At 36.6% G+C, this 25531-nt stretch overlaps 2 protein-coding genes across 2 annotated transcripts; both read left to right on the top strand.

Moving 5' to 3' along the window:
- LOC306843885 (26S proteasome regulatory subunit 4) lies at nt 1–6133 on the top strand. The gene is made up of 11 exons (XM_079375583.1): nt 1–65; nt 1244–1297; nt 1374–1470; nt 1548–1672; nt 1759–1944; nt 2483–2611; nt 2743–2839; nt 2930–3119; nt 5316–5467; nt 5554–5708; nt 5857–6133. Exons 1-11 carry the CDS (start codon nt 63–65, stop codon nt 5989–5991), a joined length of 1323 nt encoding a protein of 440 aa, XP_079231709.1. The 5' UTR covers nt 1–62; the 3' UTR covers nt 5992–6133.
- Nucleotides 6134–9348: 3215 nt separating this feature from the next.
- On the top strand, nt 9349–20608 carry LOC306843839 (calmodulin-1-like). The gene is made up of 6 exons (XM_079375525.1): nt 9349–9474; nt 13750–13780; nt 13870–14013; nt 17861–17967; nt 18086–18221; nt 18787–20608. Exons 1-6 carry the CDS (start codon nt 9364–9366, stop codon nt 18813–18815), a joined length of 558 nt encoding a protein of 185 aa, XP_079231651.1. The 5' UTR covers nt 9349–9363; the 3' UTR covers nt 18816–20608.
- Nucleotides 20609–25531: the final 4923 nt, after the last annotated feature.

Genomic DNA, 25531 nt, shown 5'->3' with positions numbered 1-25531 from the left:
GTCCTTTGTCCTATTAGTCAATCCGTAGTTACGTTTATTGCCAGCGACTAGTGGTGGTGAAAATGGTGAGTGAGACAGCAGTTTATTTACCGACTCGTTGTTTAATTTGTTTCCATTGCTCTACGTTAATTCTGTAATTTTCAAATATAATATGTGAAAGCCGTGTAAACGGTGTCTCATAACTCTGCTTAATAGCCGTGTTAAACATGTAATCTGAAGAAATATTCGTTGGTCTTAAGAGCGTTAAATCTGCTAACCCGCATCCAACCTAAAACGGGCCAAAACGTTATTACAGTTCAGAGACACACGATAATAACATAATCTATGGTGTATTTTTGCTTGTTACATTCCTGCAATCCGGTCAAAAACAAGCAGTGCTTCTTGACGGGCGTAACGTTAGCCTATGAAACACCTTTGCGTTACAAGTATTCAGTGTTTTTCCATTACATCTGAAGTGGTCAGTCAGTCATTTTGGATATTATTTTTCATAATATGGTGGATTTAATTGACACAGAAATGTTTTTTGTTTGTGACGTTTAACACAGGCCCTGTTTCTTTTAAATAATGTACATTAGTGATGAGTCAGACTTAAGTGATCTTTATTATGTATATATGTATGGGTATATGTGTATATATATATATATAATCCCATTGGTGTCTGCATCAAATTTACAAAAGTGATTTATATACACAGAAAGCATATTAAATGTGTGTACCTTGATGTTTTACTTTTGTGAAAATAAAACGTCATCATATGGATGAAATAACATTACATTATCATTAAGCATAACAGATATATTTTTTTGTAAAAATGAAACCACATTCGTATTCTGACCTGTACTTATTAAATTATATAAAGGAAAAGTGATCATACAAAATTTGATCACATTTTAAATGATTAAAAGCTGCTTGTTGACAAATGGGTAAAACCTAGTAGTCTGAAGGATAGTAGAAAAGATTTAAAATGACTGAATTATTTTGGGGCTGCTCTGAAATCCTTAAATAGAGTCTTTTAATGTCATCGAATGATTCTTGTTATAAATCTGCCTTTTTCGAGTATGTGAATACACTGAATTATATTTTTTCTGTAAATCATGGTAAAAATTTACTTTTTTCTCAGAAAAAAATACAATTAAACAGGACAAATTCTAATGTAAAAAACAAATTTAAAGCTTAATTAAATATTAGACTATATATATTACTGTAGTATATGAACATTAGACATTAATCTTTCTCAACACAGGGTCAGAGTCAAAGCGGAGGACACGGACCAGGAGGTGGAAAGAAAGATGATAAGGTGACCAAAAATACCTGATATTTTAAAACCGCATCAGCCAGAGGTTTGTCCTTATTTAATGATTTAATCATAACAGGACAAGAAGAAGAAATATGAGCCGCCCATTCCAACTAGAGTGGGCAGGAAGAAGAGGAAGTCCAAGGGCCCTGATGCTGCAAGCAAACTGCCTTTAGGTACAAGAAGTGACTTTTGAACTCCACTCTGTTTTACATCAGATTTTCAGTTAATGTCAGATTCTCTTTTCATATAGTCACCCCTCACACACAGTGCAGGCTGAAGCTCCTGAAGCAGGATCGAATTAAAGATTACCTGCTGATGGAAGAGGAGTTCATCAGGAACCAGGAGCAGATGAAACCTCTAGAGGAGAAACAGGAGGTGCACTATCCATCCAGCTTCTCTCTCACTCTCCTTTTTGTTTGTTTGTCTGGGCTGATGGTTATGTTTTTGTTTGCTTTTATTAGGAGGAGAGGTCAAAAGTCGATGACCTCAGGGGAACTCCTATGTCTGTGGGGACCCTGGAGGAGATCATTGATGACAATCATGCCATCGTCTCCACATCTGTGGGCTCGGAGCACTATGTCAGCATTCTGTCATTTGTCGACAAAGATCTGCTGGAGCCCGGCTGCTCTGTTTTACTCAACCACAAGGTAAAATATCCACCAAACCAGTCAGGATTTAATGGAAATAGGATGAATTTGTCAAACTTAAAGGTATAGTTCACTCAAAAATGAAAAATTAAGATATTTTAAACAACACCTGAGAGGTTTCTGTCTCTCTGTTGAAAGTAACATAAAAAAAACAAAAAGGTTATAAAGGCAAATTATAAAACCAAATGGATTAAACCACTTGAGTCATATGGATTCATTTTACGATGCCTTTATAACCTTATTGGGTCTTTTAAGTTTCGGTTACCTGGTCTTTCAACGGAGAGACCAAAACCTCATGTTTCATTAAAAAAATCGTACAAAATCATATAAAATATCTACTTCGGGCTTTGTCTTTTGGGTTTGAAATAAGTAAACGGTGAGTAAATGATGACAAAAGTGTCATTTGTGGGTGACCTATCCCTTTAAAATACATCCTCTCTGCAACCTTTTGTATTTGAATGCTGCTCTAGTGTAGGCTAATACTGGATCCTGAACATTTGTAGATTTGCCTGTTAAATGAATAACTTGTTGTTTATAGGTCCATGCAGTCATAGGGGTTTTGATGGACGATACAGACCCTCTTGTTACCGTCATGAAGGTAGAAAAGGCTCCACAAGAGACATACGCTGACATCGGTGGACTGGATGGTCAGATACAAGAAATTAAGGCATGATAAAAACAAATCTTTACTGTTTTGCCTGGCAAAAATGATCATAGCTGATTATTTAATCTTGTAATTTTGAAAACAATCAGGTAAAAATGAATCTTTGCTGCTTAAAAAAATGTTTTGACCTATAGGAGTCCGTGGAGCTGCCTCTGACCCATCCAGAGTATTATGAGGAAATGGGGATCAAGCCTCCCAAAGGGGTCATTCTCTACGGCGCCCCTGGGACAGGTGAGTCCAACACCCCTCTGTTTGTTTCATTCATCTAATGATCATTTAATTACCACAACTTATTTTGATGACAATTTCCCTGGATGTTAGGTAAAACCCTCCTTGCCAAGGCAGTGGCCAATCAGACGTCTGCAACTTTTTTGCGGGTTGTTGGTTCAGAGCTGATTCAGAAGTATCTCGGGGACGGCCCTAAACTAGTACGTGAGCTCTTCAGGGTTGCAGAGGAACATGCTCCTTCTATCGTCTTCATCGATGAGATTGATGCCATTGGAACCAAGCGGTAGAGCAAAGCTTTTTGGTTTTTAAAGGGATATTTCACCAAAAAAAATGTATACACCCTTAGGCCATCCAAAGATGCAGATGAGTTTGTTTCTTTTTCAAAACAGATTTGGAGAAATTTAGCATTACATCACAGTGTTTCCCACAGACTTACACTATTTGTGGCGGCATATATATATATGAAAAATTCATTCTCTGCCAGCAGGAGGCACTTAGAGCGGGAGAAATAGAGGTTTCTTCGGTAACGGCTGCACACAAAGCACAGGGTTCCCACGCTTCTTGAACGTACTTGAATTTCAGACATATGGATTCAAGGCCTGGAAAGTACTTGAAAACAAACATAGGTCCTTGAAAGTGCTTGAATTAAATTTGAAATCAATTTAGTTTATGGCGCTATTTCAAAATTGTCCTATATGTGCTGTCAAAGACTGAACGAAACGGCACAAATAATTGGGGTGGAGATGGGGCAGCGCCAAAAAAACTTTGCGTGTGTTGATGTGCAGCCTAGAGTTTTCTTGAGCCGCTCCCGCTGAGTGTCTGACCATTACCGCCCACTCCCGCAACGTGTGTGTGTCGCTACCGCAAACATTCTAATATTGTATATCATTTTTGTGCTATTAATAAGTGAAATCACATTTGAATGAGCGCTCGCAGTTCACTTTCGATTTCGTGATCACGCACACTCTGTGTAAAGTGAGCACATCTTAACAGTGCGTGAATAATTATTAGACACGTTGATATTCTGATCATATTTATTTCCAAGAACATTTTACCAATTCCAAACCACATCAATCTTAATAATTACTATTAATTTTGTAATTAATCATTTATAAGCGATATATAATTGTCCATGAAGGCTGGAAGTGAAAAACTCCTTATATTCATATGTGCAGAATTATTAGGCACATGTTCTTTTACAGATAAAATGAGCCAAAAAAGAGATTTAACTGAAAAGTCAAAAATTATTAAATCCCCAATGAGAAATATTCAAAACTAATGCAATACAGAAATTGTAAAGTTAAGACATGACCATTGGTCAGCGAAATGCTCATTGGTTCAGCGGGGTTAGACTAAAAAAGGTGGAGAAGATAAGACACACGGTAACTGCAAAATAATTAAGAATTAATGTGAAGAATTAGGTGTAAACCATCAAACATTTAGTCTCCAGCGCCACCATTTTCCAGAACTGCAACCTTCCTGGAGTCTCCAGAATTATAAGGTGTCAGGTTCTCAGAGACTTTGCTTGCGTAAAAAATCCTAAAAAATGACCCTCACTTAATGATAGGTGCTTGATATAAAATAAAATAAATGGTGCTTAATAAGTCCTTGAATCTGCTGTTCATGAAAGAGTGGGAACCCTGAAAGCAGCGCTCTGCTCACAAACGCTGCTTTATCAGACATTACATGCAAGATGAAATGAAAATGACATCCAAAATTATCTGAAGACAGTCGGTTTCCTTCTGAAATACAGTGATATAAAAACACCCGCACCGGGTTTTGATTTTGAAACGTGCAGTGCTCATGTTTATTCAGCGCAGTCAAAGCCTTTTGGAAAATCTATTTGTGGCGGTCAGTTTTGATATTGTGGCAGGCCGCCACAAATAAATCAATGTATGGGAAACACTGCATCACTTACTCACCAATGGATCCTCTGCAGTGAATGGGTGCCGTCAGAATGAGTTCAAACAGCTGATAAAAACATCACAATAATCCACAAGTAATCCACACCACTTCAGTCCAGTCTAGGAGTTAACATCTAGTGAAGCCAAAAGATGCATGTTTGAAAGAAAACAATCCATCATTAAGACTTCAAACCATTGCTTCTGGTTAAAATACAAAGCCTGTCTGAATCAGGAGAGAAATATGCACAGTTTACAAGCGAAAACAGTCCAAAACAGAGGATGTACCGTTTCACTAGAGGAAACATTTTTCTGGATTCTTGATTTACATTTTGGCCAGAAGCGAAAGTTTAGTCGTGTTTTGGATTATTGTGATGTTTTTATCAGCTGTTTGGATTCTGACGGCACCCATTCACTGCAGAGGATCCATTGGTGAGCAAGAGATGGGATTCCAAATTTCTCCAAAATCTATTCCGATGAAGAAAAAAACTTTTCAATGGTCTGAGTAAACTTTGAGCAGATTTAAATTTTTGGGTGAACTATTCCTTTGATCATATACCCTGATTACCTCTTTGCAGATACGACTCAAACTCAGGAGGTGAACGTGAAATTCAGAGAACCATGTTAGAGCTCCTCAATCAGCTGGATGGCTTTGATTCGCGTGGAGATGTGAAGGTCATTATGGCTACCAACAGAATCGAGACCCTTGACCCTGCTCTTATTAGACCGGGTAAGATACTACTGCAGACTCGTGCTATGATGTTCAGAGGTTATGTGAGTTTTAGATGAACCCTCAAGGCATTTTTCTATCTGCAGGTCGCATTGACCGTAAGATTGAGTTCCCATTGCCAGATGAGAAAACCAAGAGAAGGATCTTCCAGATCCACACCAGCAGAATGACTGTGGCTGAGGATGTGATTTTGGACGACCTCATCTTGGCTAAAGATGACCTTTCAGGAGCTGATATTAAGGCATGTTAATGGATTCGGTTCATTTGAAAGTGTTGCAGAAAATCTCTGCTGCCCTCTTGTGTTGATTTTTTTTTTTTTTCCCTATAATTTTCAGAATGCAGAAGAATTTTTCATATATATCTTAACTCTTGACTTCCTGTCTCCTCAGGCCATCTGTACAGAAGCAGGCCTCATGGCCCTCAGAGAACGCAGGATGAAGGTCACCAACGAGGACTTCAAGAAGTCTAAAGAAAATGTTTTGTATAAGAAGCAGGAGGGCACCCCTGAAGGCCTCTATCTCTAATCTCCACTTTTCAATTCTATGTTTATGTGTGAGTGCAGCGCTCACTCTTGAGTACACATTTGGCTTAAACGTACGCATGTTTCTGTCTGCCAATTTGTTTTTGTAATTGTAATCAGAAAATAAATAGTACAGCTGGATCAGAGATGTTGAATTGGTTTGTTTCGTTTTTACATCCCTCAGAAGGTGATATATTTAGCTTTTTTTATTGAAATAGTAAAAACAGTAATATTGTGAAATATTAATGGAATGTTAAAATAAATGTTTTTGTATCTTAATGTTTAAAAATGTAATTTATTCCTGTGATCAAAGCTGAATTTTCAGCATCATTACTCCAGTCTTCAGTGTCACATGATCCTTCAGAAATCAGTCTAATATGCTGATTTGCTGCTTAATTACTATCATTTATTATTGATGCTCAGTTATTAATTATGGTTCTTATTATCAATGTTGAAAACAGTTTCTGCTGCTTAATGTTTTTGTGGAAACCGTGATCCATTTTTTTTCTCCATGAGTTTTTGATGAATAAAAAGTTCAAAAGAGCAGCATTTATTTGAACTAGAAATCTGTTGTAGTCACTTTTGATCAATTTAATGTGTCCTTGTTCAATAAAAAATGTTAAATCTCACTTAACCCAAACATTTTAATTGTAGCGTATTCACAGTTTCCACAATGTTTTCAATATTGATGATAATACGAAATGTTTCTTGAGCACCAAATCAGCATATTCGAATATTAGAATCACCAAAGACTGGACTTATTGTAATAATATTTTACAATATTATTTTTTTTGTGTGTGTATTTTTTCCATCAAATGAATGCAGCCTTGTGAGCGGAAGAAACTTCTTTCAAAATCATTTTTTTTAAAATTCTAACTTCTAAAAATGTAAAAATATTTCTAAACTTCTGAGAGTATGAATTTTAGATATTTTTCCAGAAAAATTATCAATCTTTTGTGTTTAATGATCTAGGTTTTTTTTTTTTTTCTCTCATTTTAATGTTCTTAGATTTCAACTTCAAGGAATTTTACTAAGAACATGTTTTTCTGAATTTAATTATTTTAATGAAAAAGTCACAGCGCCTGCAGAGAAAGCGTATCCTTAGAGAGAGAGATGATTAATTTCCCTGCTAATTACTAAACTAGAGGAGCGGCGTTGTGCAGCCAGTCGTCTCTCTCCTGCTTGACTCTGCAGAGATTGGCATAATTAATGCAGCGTTTTTAGATTGTTCTCCTCTCAATCTCTGTTTCCCTTAATTATTTAAAACAACCTCATCACACATACCCTACAGCTCTTGTTTGCCAAAGTTTGAATACATTATTATTAAATATTATAGATTATTACATTATTAGAAGTGCTATTGTATATATAATGTTTAAAATCCACCAAGAAGATTGTTTTACTCCTTTAAGTCCTCTTTTGAAACATTCATTCTTCCTTGACCTCTGCAGAGCAGCACGAAGAAGGTGATGGAAATGATTCCTTGATGTAAAGGAGCAACTAATGAAAGTCTACAGTCAGCAGAAAGCAGTCAGTCTGCGGCCCTTCACAAGATCCGTGCTGCACTCTCCTTAAATCAGTCAGTGCATGCACATCAATGCACATTCAGCAATCACAGACTAGCTCATGTAGACCGAAAGCTGTATGCAGACCTTACCGGTGTCACTGAGGCTAAGCTTCTTCATGACAGGCCTCATATAAGACACATTATACAGGTCAGTAAAAGAACTCAGTGTACGATTCAAGAAGCCAGTCCATCTGTGATCTTCCACACTTAAGGACACGAGGTGTGACCATTTTTGTAGGACATTGTTAAAGGAGGTAACTCAAGAACATGGCAGGTTAGAAACAAGTCCTGGCTCTTGAGGACAATTTTGATCAAATAACATCTTAACCAATACAGTTTAATTACTGTAAACTAACGCTTGCTTAATAAATAATAATGGGTGGTGATGAAGTTACTTTGTGTAGCACAAAGAACATAATTACTTTTATTAGAGATCAAATATAAATAAAAACAATAAATATAGAGGCAGAAAGTAGGATTTAAAATATTTATATATTTAATTTGATTTAAGAATTATTACATTCTATATAAGAGATCATATATATATATATATATATATATATATATTATAAATTAAATATAAAATTATTAAAATTATGTGTGTGTGTGTGTGCAATCATATTATAAAAAATATATAATATTATTAACAATAATAATAATAATAATAATATATTTTTTAAAATTGTTGAGTGGTGGCCTACGGGTATTTTGTTCATGATTTATAGCTTAGCCAATAGAAAGTGCTGAATATTCTCAATGGGTAAAACCTGATGCACTTCCTCTTTTCTTTATAGAGAATGTACTGCAGTGTGGTCTAACACAAGTAAATGTTGCCAAATTCTAACATAGTATAATTTAATGACTACTTTATTTATTTATTTTAAGTTTTACTCTGAGCACCTTGATGGGATTTCTGTTATATCCCGTTGCCTGGTGCATTGCAGGTCCAGGGCGGCCAATAATGCCCCCCTTAACATTGTGTATAATATTGCAGGTCCGCGTCAACCAATCAGCTGCTCCGTAATAAAGCGACGCTGTGAATTCTCAAGCGGAGGGAAAAGCACGCGTATCCTTCCGCCTGGAGACACTAGAGCCACACATCACTGAGTTCATGAAGAGCCTGTTCTTCATAAAAGCAGTAGGGGGAGTAGTGCTGTTTATTTAATAATTATCTAATAATGGCATTGACTAACTTCTATTCTAATACACACAAACATAAACATAGGCCCTAAATTAGCTTTGGTGTTTTTGTATGTTATTAATAATCTAATAATGAGGTTCCACAGACCTCTCCTGGATAATTAATCTCTGGAAATGAACTGAACAAAACGAGCAATTAAGTCAGTAAAAAATCAGCAGTAGTTATTAATATCCTTAAACATGGAGCAGCATGAATTATTTTGTATTACTATGTAATACAATGCAGCAATGTTTATATATATATATATATATATGAAAATGCCCCAAAACCATTTTTCAGTGGGGAAATTACTGCTCCTCTTCTGGGTTACAAAATTATGCATTAATTATTAGGTGCCTCAGACTGGACAGTGCATAATTAATTAATCTATGCCACAAAATCACAAAATGAGCATTCAGTCAATCAGTTCATCAACAGTTATTCACATCTTCACATCCAGGACATGCGAATAAAGTGCAAAGATGTATTATTTGTCACAGACTTGTATTAATCCATCATCTTTCAAAAAGACATAACCACTGTTTACTGCATCGGTGTGCTTCGGTCAGCCTGCGCTCTGATTGGCTGAGGGCCGCTCCGCACGCGCTGAGTCAGGAAGTGAGCGGCGGATGAATACATGTGCGCTTCTCGCCGAGTCCACAGCCGGAGTTCGCTCATCCCGGAGAGACCTGCGTTTAGCCTCGTCTGGAGATTATCACGCTTTATTCCTCACAATAATGGTACGTAGTCATTTATTTCATATACTATTAATGCATTACTCCTCCAAACAGAATCTCAACAACTTCGTTCGCAACAAATGAGCCTCGTTTACTTAAAAATATGCGTTTGATATAAGCGTTACAGTTTGTAGGTGTAATTTACCTCAACGATACCCATATTTGAAACATTTCGCTTTATTTAGTTACCTGCTATAGTTCAGTGACGCTACAGTCATAGAGTGAAGCCTGAATCTACAACTGCGCAATTCTTACATCCTTTATGATCTTACATACGGGTTACACACATCAAATGACGTGGAATACATCCCATATGTTATTATTTTTTATGTATATCTTACTATATGATAAAAAATAATAATAATTTAGATCAACATGACATCTCATTGAAACCTGTACTTGTGATATCTTATTTAGACAGACTGCTCATGCCAATATCTGGGTGTAGAGGGTCATGATAAGCATGTTTATGCTAATATTCGTGAAATATGATGGTTGAGACATGAAGAAGATGATTGTAGATGAGGATGTAGAGGATGTGGCTCAGCCAGTGTCTGTTGCATCATCTACCTCCCTTTAAACCCCCTCCACAGACTGAATTACACCAGCAGGGCCAGTGTTTCCCATCTAAAACCACTTTACACACATTTAAAGACCTCACTAATGTCAGGCCCATGTATTTTAACCAAACCACAATGTTGCGTGGACTGAAAGGGTGTAGGCTTATGGTAATGGGCGCCCAGTTTCCTGTATTTTGTCTGTAGTCACTGTAGCTTATGCAAATAAAAGGTGTGTCGTTGTAAAATGTCAGTCATCTGGCTTTTTTTGTTTGCTGAATCTGAGTGGTGTTGATCTGCATTTCGTGTGTGGGATGTAGCTGTGGTCCATCCCAGTAAACCAAAACCTGTTGGAGGTTTTTTTTTTTTTTTTAGCTTCCCCTGCAGGAACCGGAAATCACTAATTATGTATCTTTAATATCTTAGTTGTATCTCTTAAGCAGCAAAGAGGTTTTTTACTCGTGTGTCTTGTCTAGACCCAAAAAAAGTTGTTGAATGCTGGTAAATTTCACAATGAATTACACAGAAATGGCAAATGCCATTGAACTGAACATAAAATAATTTTCTCAAATTCTTCCAAGATCTAAGATGTTATCTGAGCTATGCTGTTTGTGTTTATTTGATAGCTTTATACTTGCACTGTATGTCAACAGTTGTGTCAGTTGTGTCCATTTTTATTTCTTCTCTAAGAGAAATGTAACTGAGAGCTCCATTAGTCTTCTAAACTGTGAAAGATCGAACTCTGAGCAATAACATCTTCCTCTGGGCTTTTGTGCGTGTGGTTTAATGTTTCTGGACTGGCAGTAGATATGAGTGGTTTATTGTCGGTGGTTTGATCTCTGTATTAGGTTTGTGAGGAACAGCATCTGGTAGGAGACAGCTGTCCTGGGTGAAGTTATGATGTAATGTTCCCTGAAGCTCATGCTTTATGTGTTGGGACTCTTGAGGATTATGCTGTGTATACTGACCTACATTCATTTGCTTGAACATTTTTAATAAGCGCTTCAGACGAACACATCTCACCGCAGATGGGTGACAGTAGTGTCACTGCACAGTACAGCTGGAGGGATTCGGTCATGCGGTTTCTGTAGCCTGTGGAGTTGAAGAGATCTTTTAGTATTCAGCTGTGCGATAGAAAATAGAGGAGGAACAGTTCAAATTTCACACCGTTTGGTTTTGTGGTCACATTTTCTGTAGAGGTGCGGTAATTAGGAAATTTGATGCTGAAATTGTTTAATTAGCCTACGTTTTGCAACTGTGAGACCAATACGATTTCAATATTTATTTAACATAGAGCCAACTTTGCCCATTCTTTTATGAAAATTACAGATAATGTTGACATAAATTAGGAAAAATTCAATATTGAATTGTCACTAAATTGTGTACTTAATGTGTAGTACATAATTTATTATTGAAATAAACCATTTCTAAAGTTATAAATATATGTAAATGTGTAAAAATGACAGTGTGTATGATGTTTAATACAATTGTAAATCCGTGAAACTTGCAGACAACAAGCTTTGACAAACTGAAAAAAAAGTGTATGAAAAATTAAATTATGTAAATGTAAAAATAAATAAATGTAATTGTGTCTAAATTGGGTGGGTATGTAATATTTAAATATAATATTGAAATAAAAAAATATAAAATATAGGTATGAAAATTACAGAAAACAATTTTGACATCTACTAACAATTATGAAAAATTTCTGAAAAAGGTGTAATAGTCACTAAATTGTGTGGGTATATAATATTTAAATTTAATATCGAAAAATAAAAATTGTATGCAGTTATAAATATATACAACAATTTTGACAAACTGAATATTATGAAAAATTAAATGTAATTGTCACTAAATTGTATGGGGATATATTTAAATGTAATATTGGAATAAACATTGTATAGAATTATAAATGCATATGTATGAAAATTACAGACAACAATTTTGACAAACTGAAAAAATGTTTGAAGATGAAGGATGCATTGTGGTTTGAAAGGGGAATTAGCACTTCTGTTAATCACATAACTATGGTACAACTGATAAAATAGAGAAATATTTGCAGAATATTGGCCTGGTCGATATATCAGTATATGACAAACAGTTCAGTAGTCAAAGATCATTAAGACAGCTGCACTCGTTCAACAACATGCTGCTTTTCCTAAACCTGGTAATCGTAAATCAGACCTACAGTTAATAGGCAGTTAGGAGTGGAACTTATATCTCTTTCTAGTAGTTGAACGTTTCGGGAACTGTCGGGTCTCAGAGCACCTGCTTAAATGTGCTTGTTTGTGATTTCTTCATCGACCCACAACCACTACTTTCCATTTATTGGCCATTATAAAAGAGAAGTGTTTCAGACAGCGGGACAGACAGTCTTCTGCGGCTCACGCTGGATGTCAGGGAGTCCCAGAGCAGCTGCGTCTGTTCCTCTGCTGCAGCGCCCCATCCCCCAGGATGAGCTTTGGGAGGGGGGTGATGGAGGTTGCCTGGGTACTGGGCATATGAGCATGAATGAGGCATGAAATGAGCCATACAGCTGGCAGCAGGAAGACCCACTTATCCAACAAACCAGTGCTCTTTCTTCATTATATCTGCCAGTGACTCAACTGCTGGAACTACTGGATCCAGTGCTTGTGCATTAGAAAGGCTCTTAAGTCAATGGTCTCAGCTGCATGTTATATGTCTTTTCATGTGAGTATGGCTGCTTAATGCAGAAAGGAAGTAGAATAATTAGTGTGATTGAAGGGATGGTTGTGTGTTCCTCTGTCTTTGGCCCATTAGCCCCACTCCTCCCCTTCATAATGTGGGTTATTTGTTTTCCTAGCAGCTCTCATCCACTTTAGCAAGCTCTTGAGACTCATACAACACGCTTTTCTCTCCTCGCTGTTAACCAAAGGCCTAGGTTGTTGGTCAGTGTCCTGTAATCTGATGCCACTTGTATGAACTAAAGTGTTTTTGTTTGGATGTCGCATGAAGTTTAAATACAAAATGTGTTTACTCTTAAAAATAAAGGTTCCTTATTGGAATTGATGGTTCTATGAAGAACTTTTAACATCCATAGTAGCTTTCAGATGCTTAAAATTTTCTTTAAATTTTTAAAAGAAAAAATGGTTCTTTTAATAACTGTTCACTGAAAGGTTCTTGAACCAAAAATGGTTCTTCTCTATGGCATCACTGCAAACCCCCCCTGATGGAACCTTTATTTGAAAGGGTGTAGAACCTTTCAGATGCACAGAAGGTTCTTTATAGTAGAAAAAGTTTCTTTGAGTTATTAAAAATGTTTTTCACCTTAAGAAAAAATGGTTCTTTTAAGAACTGTTCACTGAAATGTTCTTTGGGGAACCAAAAATGGTGGTTCCTATAACCCATTTGGATTCACCTAAGAACCTTTCAGTGACCGGTTCCTAAAAAGAACCATTTTTTTCTTAGTGTGAAGCCTTTTTCCTTTTTCACTTTAAAGAATCTTAATGGTAAGGTTCCATAGATCTTAAAAGTTCTTAATGGAACCATTGATGCAAATAAAGAACCTTTATTTTTAAGAGTATACTTAATGCTACAAGTGTCACATTATCAGTGTGTTTTTCTTTTTTAGAATGGCAAATGATCAGACTCCTTGGTGTATTGAGATGCATTACATTATTTTTTAAATACTAAAACAGAAATGTGTTTTTTTGCCTGTGTCTACTTAGTAACCAGCATTTCTTTTCTTTTTGATTTCTAGGCCGACCAGTTAACAGAGGAGCAGATTGCAGGTGAGAGTGCATGCATGTAATCAGATCACTTTGATTTGTGTACTTTGAAGCAGACACTAAATACAGCTACCGCCCTTTTCTTACCTCAGAGTTCAAGGAGGCTTTCTCCTTATTTGACAAGGATGGTGACGGCACCATCACGACCAAAGAGCTGGGCACAGTGATGCGGTCGCTGGGTCAGAACCCCACAGAGGCAGAGCTGCAGGACATGATCAATGAGGTGGACGCTGATGGTGAGTGGCTTTGATAGTAACAATAAATCACAGTTGAATGAAACTGATCACCGGTTTCTTTCGAAATTTGAACAAAACATCTTAAAGGACACTCCCCACAAACTCATACTATGGGTTGGTGTTGTGTCAGATTGCTCAAACAAACAGAGAATGTTTGTTCAGGCAATCAGTCTACGAATGGGTTATTTATAATTGGGTCAGTGACTCTTGATTTATTTAAAGATAGGATTATAAATGCAATTTACAAAGCGGCATCAAGTAAACAATCTCAGGGTGATGCAACTGATATCATAATGAAGAAAACCTCATGTAGTTTGGCAGGATCTTCCATTATTATTTCTTAGAAATGTATCAATAAAACAGCTTATTAATATCTATCTATCTATCTATTAGGGATGTCACAATTCTCAATATAATATTGAACCATTCGGTATGACATTCACGGTTCAATACGCATTCGTGAATTGCATTTTTTCGGTTTTGCGTTTAAATAATATCCGTGTGCTTTATTTCTCTCAGAATCTGTGTGTGTGTGTGTCCATGAGTTCACATGCTGAGATGAGGAAACGCCTCCGCGCTATATTTGAAAAACACATGCCGAGCATCTTCCCTTGTAATGACATGCATTGATAAGCCTTTCTAAACCTGTTGTCCAACAAAAGAGAACATCTTAACTTGTTTTTACTACACAGCATCAGTCGAGTGTTTGAAATAAATTCCTTTTGTGATCTAATGTGGCTTCTTATCACAGAATGAGGCAGAAAATATATTCTATACTGTAATAAAGGCTATGTCGATTAGAAATGGATTACAAATTTACCATTATGAAAATACCCGAGATGGCTTGAAGAACACAGATAAACCATATATTGTCGCAGGCGAGTGTTTGTCTTTACATTTCATCATTCAAAACATTTAACGTTATATCTTGTTTTTATTACGTTACAGCGATAGCGATGTCTTTATTCATATTAGGGATTTCCTAGTCTCGCGTAGCCAGACCTTCAGACTGACGGCTGAAGGTCTGGAATAGATGGCTTCATTCACTGGCCAAGGCCCACCCATGAGGCCGTTTGACCGACATGTCAAACAACCAATCACAGTTCGTTATTCGTAATATTGGTATATATAACCATCCTGCAGAAAACATGCAGAAAAGAACATTTAAAGACATCTGCAGACCTTTATCTGCAGACCTAGATAATTTGACCCATTTATATCAAGTCAAGGTTGGTTTAGGTTGAAAAATGTTATGTCATGCGGTGCGACACCACAAAGCCTTTTTATGGATGAGTGAATAATTTATGGTATGTGAGAGAATTTTACATAAACTTTTTTTTTTTTTGAAAATAATCATTACATTTGGAAATAAAAGGAGGATTTGTTGTTACTTGATGGTTACATCACATGACATTTCATAAAATGTAGATTAGAGTCATTAGACTAAAAGTTTTCTTGAAAATGTTTTTCTTGAAAAAGTCATGACATGTTTTAAGGTCTATAAACAATTTAGATTTTCCTTATCATGCATGTTGTTTCTTTGTCATTTAACCAGTTGTCTCAGCATGTTAAACTGGAATAGCAAGTATTATGAAAAACGACACCCTTCACCTTTAATTTATAGATGCTGTTGAAAAGACAAGTTTTCAGGGGGGGTTTCACATGCCTGTCATTGGAGTAAGTACAGCCTGTCTGTGAGACCATTTAATCTCGTCCACTCGTCGCTGTGACATAACAGTGTCCGATGGTGCGACGATCCACTCGCTCAGCACTCCCAGAAAACTCTCCAATCAGCCTCCTGTCACAGACGCCTCCGACAGATATACACCCGCGCCACAAGCCGAGATGGTGTGGGAGGATCGGGAGGCTGCTAGACTCCTGAAGCCTGTCAGATTGCGAGCCGTTCTGTTGGTCTTCTTCGATCAGCGAATCGATAGGCCTGTGGGATGCAGCCTGCCTCGCTCCTGCTGTGACGTGATCTAGGTCAGACGGCAATAATGCGAGTAGTGGAAAATAAAAGTAATTGCATAATCCACTCTTTGCATTCTTCATCTCGTTCCCACACACTTATCGAACTCAGTTGCCGGGAAACCGGGGAAGAACTTATTTTGAGAATTGACACTGGAAGTGACCTGAAAATGGCTGATTTCAGCACAACTGTATGTTGCTGAGTGGTCCTAGTCATGAATTGTGTTTTCTTTAGGTACCTGTGAAAGACTGCGCTAATATGACTCGACATCTTGTAGCGATCAAAGGTCTTGCATTTTTATCTGCCACGCTAGGAATGTGGCCCATTGTTCATTGAATAGGAGTTTTACTATATTACACCACACAGCATTAAATCCCCATCTGCTCCAACCCATAGGACCGTAGCTTTCAACCCAGAGTCAAAGCTCAATGGCCCTTTTATGCTGGCTAATCCTAGACCAGTGGCTCCACACATCCAGTTGGTAATCCAGCCTGGTCTTTATTACCGCACGCTTGACCTATTTCTGACCTCATGGTTGAACTCTCTTATGGTCAGCTGCGGCTAGTCCGTGCCAGCTGTAGGGATCTAACCGTGTCTCCCTCTCGGCTTTTATTTTTCACCGCTGTCCCTCAAGGACTATCATCTTCTGCTAATCCAGAGTGAGTCTCATGGTTTTTGATCTTTCTTAGCAAATCTCCACCTCTTCCCTTTGATGGCTCATTGGTAAACTGAGTGTCCTGGGGATGACTGCGGTTTACGTTAGGAGAGCTGCCTTGGCGAATGCCCCTGAGATGGGGTGGAGGTGTTCCTGCCCAAAACATAAGATCTTTAACTGCACTGACTATGTTTACATGGACATCAGTAATCTAATTATTTATTACCTTATTCTGAATAAGACAATATTATGATTAAGGTGTTTACATGAGTTGCTTTTAAAATAATCCTTTCATGTTCCCATTTTACATGTTATAGTACATAGATCGATTAATGGCATTCGTCGTTACATCACCATGCAACGCCATCCGACATCCCCTCCAGAATTTCACATATGAACATATAGTTTGTCTTCGTGATAATGCCATATACATTTTTTTGTGTTTCATTTTTAATTTCATGAAAGCTTCAAGTGGAGTTAATTATTTAAGGTGTATGACTTTCTTCTTTTAGATGAATACAATCGGAGTTATATTAAAAAATGTCCTTGCTCTTCCAAGCTTTATAATGGCAGTAAATGGGATTTGAGATTTTGAAGCCCAAAAAAAGTGCATCCATCCATCATAAAAAGTGCTCCACACAGCTCTGAGGGGTTAATAAAGGCCTTTTGAAGCGAAGTGATGCGTTTGTGTAAGAAAAATATCTGTATTTAAATCTTTATAAACTGTAATCTCTATCTTCTGATAACTGTCGTATGCGTGTTCACGAGAGAGTGGCGTTTCAGTGGATCAACTGCATCTGTGTTTATTAATTTGTGCATTGTCAGTAGAGCAACCGCAGAATTGGTGCTTTCATGTGATTTGGGATCTCACGCTAATTTGCCTTATTTTGTAAAGCTGGCCCTTTAAATATGAATGCCTTTTCAGCCTTAGAGTTCAAAATAAAAAGGTGAGGTAAAGTTTCAAGTTTGATATAAAGTGTAAATTAAAGTTATAATTATTAGAAAAAAACCCACATCGTAAGAAATGGTCACATTAATGAGAAACATTAAAAGTTGTTTATTTCTCGCAATTTTACGATGTAAATTCGCAATTGTAAGATGTAAAAGTCGTCATTTTTTACTTTGTTAATCTAAAGTGGAACTGGTTTATTTGAGAGTATCTGAGGTGAATGTTTCTGCCCATACTTCCGTTTTCAATAAAATCTCATTTCACATTTTCTTAGGAAATGGAACCATAGATTTCCCAGAATTCTTGACGATGATGGCCAGGAAAATGAAGGACACAGACAGCGAGGAAGAGATTCGCGAGGCTTTTCGGGTATTTGACAAGGTATGTTTGAGCTGTAACTACTTCACTTGGCTGTTTATTACAGCCAAAATTGAGTCGCAGCTGTGATGCCGAGATTTTCCTGCCCTTTTTGTGGCTGACATGGAGTTTTTCTCTTCAGGATGGTAATGGCTACATCAGTGCTGCAGAGTTGCGTCACGTCATGACAAACCTCGGCGAGAAGCTGACAGATGAAGAGGTTGATGAGATGATCAGAGAAGCCGACATAGATGGCGATGGTCAGGTGAACTATGAAGGTAAGTTGCTTACTTTTTATTTTCTCCATTTACAGTAGTCTTATTTTTATCTCAAAGGCATAATCTGGTAACTCTAATACACCTACAAATATATCACATAAAGATGTTATTGGAAAAAATATATTTTTTAAAAACAACAGAATCAATACATTTTTCTGACAAACGGTCAAAAAGACTCTCATCAGTCTTAATGATTCATTTACTCTGTGAATTGGTCAGTTCAGAGTCTTAAATTCCATTAGATTCTCATATCTGGTACTATATTCTTGTCCATGTTGGAATGACCATAGTGTCTTATCTGCATCGAAAATGGCTCGCATTTCCCAGATGGAAATCATATTTGTACAGAGCACATGTAAAAGGCCCCCTTTTGTTTTGTTGAAAACGGAGCCTCTTGATTAGACGCATATTCGGAAATGGGATGCTAATTACCGTGCAAATTCTGCCTTCACCTCTTGATTAAAAAATTAATAAACCATTAACCAATTTAGCAGCTGGCTGCACAGCGTGGCATTCGGCCAAAAGCAACTGCCTAATCTCATTTTCTCTCCATCTCTCCTCTCAGAATTTGTACAGATGATGACCGCAAAGTGAAACCGCCTCCTCCTGCCGTGCCCTCTTAGAAGAGAAGAAAAAATCAGTCAAATGTTTTACTTACCTCTTGGGAAGAAAAAAAAAAGTTTATTTATTCATAATGTTTCTGTTTAAAAATAATTGAATGTTAAAATAAAGTATCCTTCTGTCCATACAGAAAATAATGGAAAAAGTCAAATATCTGCATGAAATGGTTAGTGATCCTGTCCCCAAAATCAGTCTAGCATCAGTTATTCGAGAAAAATAACCTGTAATTACCTTTAAACTGAAGACAAACAGCATTTGGTGAACTCCTTAAGTTCCATCTGCTCTTGATAATGTTTGGGCTGGCCATCCCTCCTTTTGTTCTCTCGTTTTTTCTGTTTCATGCATGCAGCTTGAGCCCGGAGCTCATTCTCCAGCCAATCAGAGCGTGCTGAGTCCACTGAAGTGATGTATCGCGGGGTTTTGTAATTTTAAGAGGAACCACAAGTAGAAAGAAAGTTTCCAGTGGAATGGGGCTTTAATGTATTGTGGGGGATAAAAAGTAAAAATCAAAAACAAGTAAAAAAAATTCAAAAACAACAAAAAGTAGTATATGTTTGGCATCATTTTTTATTTTTTTGAATTTTTGTCTATTGTTTTGTTTTAATGACTTTCTTTTCCTGGACGGCCGTCTCGCACCAGGATGGAGATGATGGAGGGATGTTGTGGATGTTTGGAGGAGTGTGGCTGAGCCTTCACTTTTCTGTCCTCTGTTTCAGTGAATTCTCCCCTGCACCTCTTCTGCTGCGGGAGTTTGCACTCCACTCTTCAGTTTGCATTCATTCCAAATTGTACATGCTACTGTTTTAATATTTTCTTCGAATAAAGTGACCATGTACTTTACGACTACCGTTCTCGTTCTGTTCCTTCTCAAACCATCGTGTGTTCGTTAAGTGAGGTCAGGGTTTTCAGCTCTCGGTTTGCATTAATTCACTGTCTCATCCATCCTGATGGCGCTCAGATAGATCAGTGACAGCACTAGACCACCTGTGTTCCAGCTAATATAGCTTCCTGTTGAGACAAAGCCATCAAACATTTAATAACCCAATCAATCGGCTCCTCTAGAGGTTTTCTCGAGTGTCGTTTTACACCTCTGTTCTCTCAGCTTCAGATATTTATGCGTATACAGGTGGTTTTCTTCAGAATTGACCTGCATAATGCAAAGCTCCTAGTCTTAACTGCCGCCCACCCAAGACGCAGGAGAGATTCTCACTCGCCAGACCCGCACATTTTGACATCAGAGCTGCCCCTGGAGTAAAATTAGGTGTATCAATATTTCACGTGAAAATGAGGCAGCACTGGTGCTGTAGCAGTAAGAGGAGAGCAGGATTTACTGGCCTCCCCCTTCCACCGCCCAACAACACTGAACCCAAAACACTATCAGATTACACAAAACCATGCAGAAACCGGCTCCTGCATGTTCAGACCACAGCTTTTTTACTTTATAACATTTTATTTCAAAATCTAGAACCTTAAAACATCTCAAACTAGTTCTCCTTTGATATATTTTATGAAAACGATCACTTAAACACAAGATGACTTGAACAACTCAATTTGGAAACAATTATTCTAAAATAACTAGGGAATTAATTTTTTATTTTTTAAATAGGTGTGGATCTCCATTGAAGAAAATATTAACAATAATAACTGAATAATACAATTTTATAGGGGTGTGGATGTAATTTGAAAACCTCATTATTAATAACAACAATTGAAAAATAGCATTTTATGCAGTAACCATTATTATTCTTTTTTTTCAGTAACTAGTTAAAAAAAAAAAAAAAACTCTTGAATTTTTGACCCTTCCTACATGACTATAAAAAATAATTATTACTGTAATGGTTTTTATTGTTAATATATTTTATATAATATTAATATATAATTATTCATATTAACTAGTGCTGTCAAACGATTAATCCAATATATTTGTATGCTCTGTGTGTATTTATTATGTAATATTTATTATCTAAATACACACACATACAGTTTTTATTTGGAAAATATTTACATGTCTATGTTTATATTCGTAAAATTTATATTATAAATAAATATATTTAATATATAAACATACCATTTGTTTTCTTAAATATATACCTGCATGTGTGTGTATTTATATACACATAATAAATATACACAGTACACATATATTAAGTAAACGGAAACTTTTATTCTGCATGTGATTAATGGTTTGACAGCTTTAATATTAACACATGCCTATTAATATATAATTAAAATATGAAATAATAATAGCCTATGAAATGTGAATTTCAGAGTGAAGCTTGGCACTGTGTTCATTTGACGTGAAGCTCATGATAAAAGATCTCAATCAGTCCAAATAAACATGTTGCCAGTTTTTAAACCGCAGACTTTGTGATTTGATAATCACCCTAAAGCCAGTTTCACACAGTAATACCAGTAAATTACCCTAAAATTACCGGCTCATATTTAAAAACTAACGAGAAAATAACGCAAAACTAACGTAAAGCATAACTTTCCATAAAAAGTAATTCACGTAATTTGTTACTTTTTTAGGGAGTAACGCAATATTGTAAAACATCTACTGTGTTTGTGAAAGGGGCTAATTATTTTATTTTCAGCCCTTTTAGTCTGTTGAGGTCAACCATATCAGTGGTTTTAAAACTGTTAGTCACAGAGAGGAAATAAGTGGTGCATTGCAAAGTATGAGGATGTCATGTAAGAAATATGAAAAACACAAGTTGGTGGACATAACTACAATTTGTCATATAACGCTCCTCAAGTATGTCACAGATCACATCAGTGTTTTTTGCAGTGCTTTTTCCGTTGCCTTTTTAATGGAGCGTTCTATGGTTTGAATCCATTATTACAGGTGCCGTGTCCTGTTTTTGGTTACAGATGGCAGTTTTGTCACTCGTAATTACGGTAATTGCAACATATGGAGGTCACCTCAATAAAATCAGTAGCATTTGGCTAGTTATGTGATCTCAAAGTCTCATCTAGACTGGGTCTGCAATATTTATTGTTGCAATTTATGTGCTACATCCCTTGATGAAAAATCACAGTAACCTTTAACAGCTGTTCCTGTGATAATGACTTCCTCCTCCTGTCTGATATGAAAATAAGCGTTTCTGAAGCTTTCTATTCAAAGCTGCCAGTTTCTTCTGTATTATGACGACAACCAGCTTCATGAGAAAATTTATAAAGATAAGAGATACGATATAGTCCTCTGAATCGAACATCAAATTCCTATATATCTGCACCTGTATGCCTGTATGTTCTCATTTTTGGGTGAACTACCCCTTTTTAAAAGTATAAATTTAAAGGCCACCTATTATGCCCCTTTTGAAAAAATGTAATATTGGTCTTGGGTGTCCCCACAGTGTGTCTGTGAAGTTCAAGTTCAAAATACCCCACAGATCATTTATTATAACAGCTGGAAAATGTCATTTTGTGGACGTGTCTAAAAAAGAGCTGTTTTGGTGTGTACCACTTTAAATGCAAATGAGCTGCATATCTCCTGGCTGTCAGTGTTTTTATTGTTCTTTTTGACTTAAAAATATCATTCTGAAAGTGATTTGTGCTGTTTTCATAGTTTTGGTTTGAACTCTGCTATCCTTTTAAATTAGAATAATTTCTCAAACTATATATTTCTCAGTTTCTTGGTGTGAACGGGCGTTACGAGTTGTCTTTGAACGAACTATCTTCCTTTTTCTTATGCATTATTGAATCTGTATATTTGCTGTGAGGAAGCTGTAGAAACTGTCAGAGAGAAACCCACAGACACACTGAGACACTAACATCAGCATAAGCATTAAGAAACCTGAGGACAGTTTCTTACATGACACTGCTGACAGGCACTGTGTGTGTGTATGTGTGTGTGTGTGTGTGTGTGTGTGTGTTTGCATACAGTATGGCAGAGTGCAGCACAGTAAGCCCACCATGAAAAGTTGTGCACAAAAGCCTTAAAATGCATAAAAATATTTCAGACAGATTTTGTAATAGATTGCTTCACAACCACAGGATGAACACCTGCATGGAGTATGTGTTTACAAATTTATATTATATTATATTCAAAATAATAATACATTTTCATTACACATAAAACAATAATATGTAATATGTGGCACAGATACATGATAAGTATTTTTGATCAAATAAATTCAGCCTTGGTGAGCATAAGAGACTGCTTTCAAAAACATTATATATATATATATTAGCTTTAATATGTCACAATAATGTTAAAAAGGATGCCTTTAAAGATGATTTTTAGAATATTTAATTAGGTTGCTCAGCAGTGTACATTTCTGTTTGAGGGGATACAGTGAAAGAATGAGAGCAGCCCTGAGGGTTTCCTGCTGATGTGGAAAAGCCTGGGATCTCTCTGCAAACCGCCACACCTCCTCCTGCCTGCAGTGCTCTCCGCTTTGATTTTCTCCCCTCTTTGAGAAGCTGACAGTCCTCCCCCTCCCACATCTGCAGTTTTCCTGGGGAAGCGTTCCTGAACTTAGGCTCTGTGTCATAAAGGATAGTAAAGGATGTTCTCCTCTGCTGAACAGAGCTGCTACACACACACACACAGAGAGAGAGAGAGAGAGAGAGAGAGAGAGAGAGAAACGCAGCTGGGATACCCCAGTTCATTTTTTGTTCTGCTGTCTCCAGCTTGTTTTAACACTGTGATGAATGAATGAATTAAGAGAATACCTGATCTAAAGCCCTTGAGGGGTGTTTTTCCCAGCTTCTGTAATTTAAAGGTCTGTTTGTTGCTCCAGTGCTGTTTGACGAATCAGAGAGCTGCTGCAGTCATCTTCACACTCAGAACACAGACACATTCAGTGTTTTCAAATATAGAAATAAGTCACATGCTTATCGTAGGTAAATAAATAAAAGTGCACATGCTGAATGTGTAAACACATGTACTGAAATAAGTCTCTATTATTATTATTATTATTATATGACCCTCCAACTCTAGCACTCTCTATTCTAATTCTATTTTATTTTTTATTTAAAAACAAAACAAAACAACACTTTATCCTTTAAGACTTGCACTCTATTTGTTTTCTAACTGCTTATTTTCTTTAATAAAGTTCTCTCTGTTCTTTTTCTATTATATCTATTTGTTTTCTTTTTATTTATTATATATATATATATATATATATATATATATATATATATATATAAATCCTTGCTACATGTATTGTGTTAGGCTAATTGAGACTTGTCAGAGCACTTGCATATTATTGCTCTTTTGTTGATCCTGATTGCTTCCATTATCCTCATTTGTAAGTCACTTTGGATAAAAGCGTCTGCTAAATGACTAAATGTAAATGTAAGTCTCTGTATTGTTGGCTTCATATGGTTTTAAAAAATGTTTCATAATCCTTATTTTCAACATAAATTTAACATAAAAATTAGTAAATATATTTTCATAATTATATATATATATAATATTACAATTCAAATGAACTACATTTGAAAATATATTCAAATAGAAAACAATGTATTCCTGTGATCAAAGCTGAATTTTCAGCATCATTACTCTAGTTTTCAGTGTCACATGATCCCTTAGAAATCATTTGGTGCTCAAGAAACATTTTTTATAATCAGTGTTAAAAAAAAGTTGTGCTGCTTAATATTTTTGTGGAAACTGTGATACATTTTTCATGATTCTTTGTTGAATAGAAAGTTCATATGAGCAGCATTTATTTGAAATATAAATTGTTTGTATTATAAATGTTTTTACAGTCACTTTTGATCATTTCAATGCATCCCTGCTAAATAAAATTAATTTCTTAAAACAAAATAAATAAAAACAAAAAAATTTGACCCCGAACTTTGTTTTATTGTTCATATAATAAATGTTTTCAATGGCAAAAGAAGAATGCCCTGGTTTGGAACAACATGAGGGTGAGTGAATTTTGAATTATGAATTTTTTTAACTTATGTGGAATGTCAGAAAATTTAATTATTGTAAAAAATATGCTGTAGGATTTACTTTTCACTCAGAAATTGCTAGTAAATCTCACAAATAATTACAAAGAAATGGCAAGTAACAGAAATCCTGAAGTACAAAGACTGAATTAGTATTTTCTTGTTAAACGTTCTTTTCACAGTGTACTTCTCAGTTCTGTGTTACTGGATGTAAGATGGCTGTCACTGCTCAAAGAGGAAGTCTGAGTGAGATGACAGTTATGCCTGCTGCTGATAGAGGCCAGTCAAGCAGACACTGCCGACACTTCGAGTGACTCTCCTGCTGCAGTGACCGCTGTAGAGGTGAGCGCTCATAAACCTACAGACGGCCCGCTAGAGAGAAAGTGCTGAGCTGGGATCCTCCTGTCAGGGATTTCCTCGCTCTGATGTACGCCCCCCCCCCCCCCCCCCCCCCCCCCCAATCCTGCAATCTAATCTTGGATTTATGCCACCTGAGCGGGGAATGCTGGGACTCGATGCTGCGGCCTGCATAAGCGACTGCAGAGCCTTTGGACATTAGCAAGAGGGAGCAGTCAGAACAGCAATGCTTTGCAGTGGCAATAAAATGCTAATGGCATGCAGCGCAGTGTCACGTGACACGCGAGTGAGATGGAGCAGCGAGGAATTGCTGCTTATGTCGGCCAGATGCAATTTCCTCTGTACGGTTATAAACCAGACGGAGCGAAATCCAACCTGAGGCGAATGAAGTATGTCAATTTATGTCCGCGTCCTGCAGTCTAATCAAA

Source organism: Barbus barbus (assembly GCF_936440315.1).
Source record: "Barbus barbus genome assembly, chromosome: 24".
NCBI lineage: Eukaryota > Metazoa > Chordata > Actinopteri > Cypriniformes > Cyprinidae > Barbus > Barbus barbus.
The sequence above is the reverse complement of the archived record's forward strand: the minus strand, read 5'-3'. Positions and strand labels throughout refer to the sequence as shown.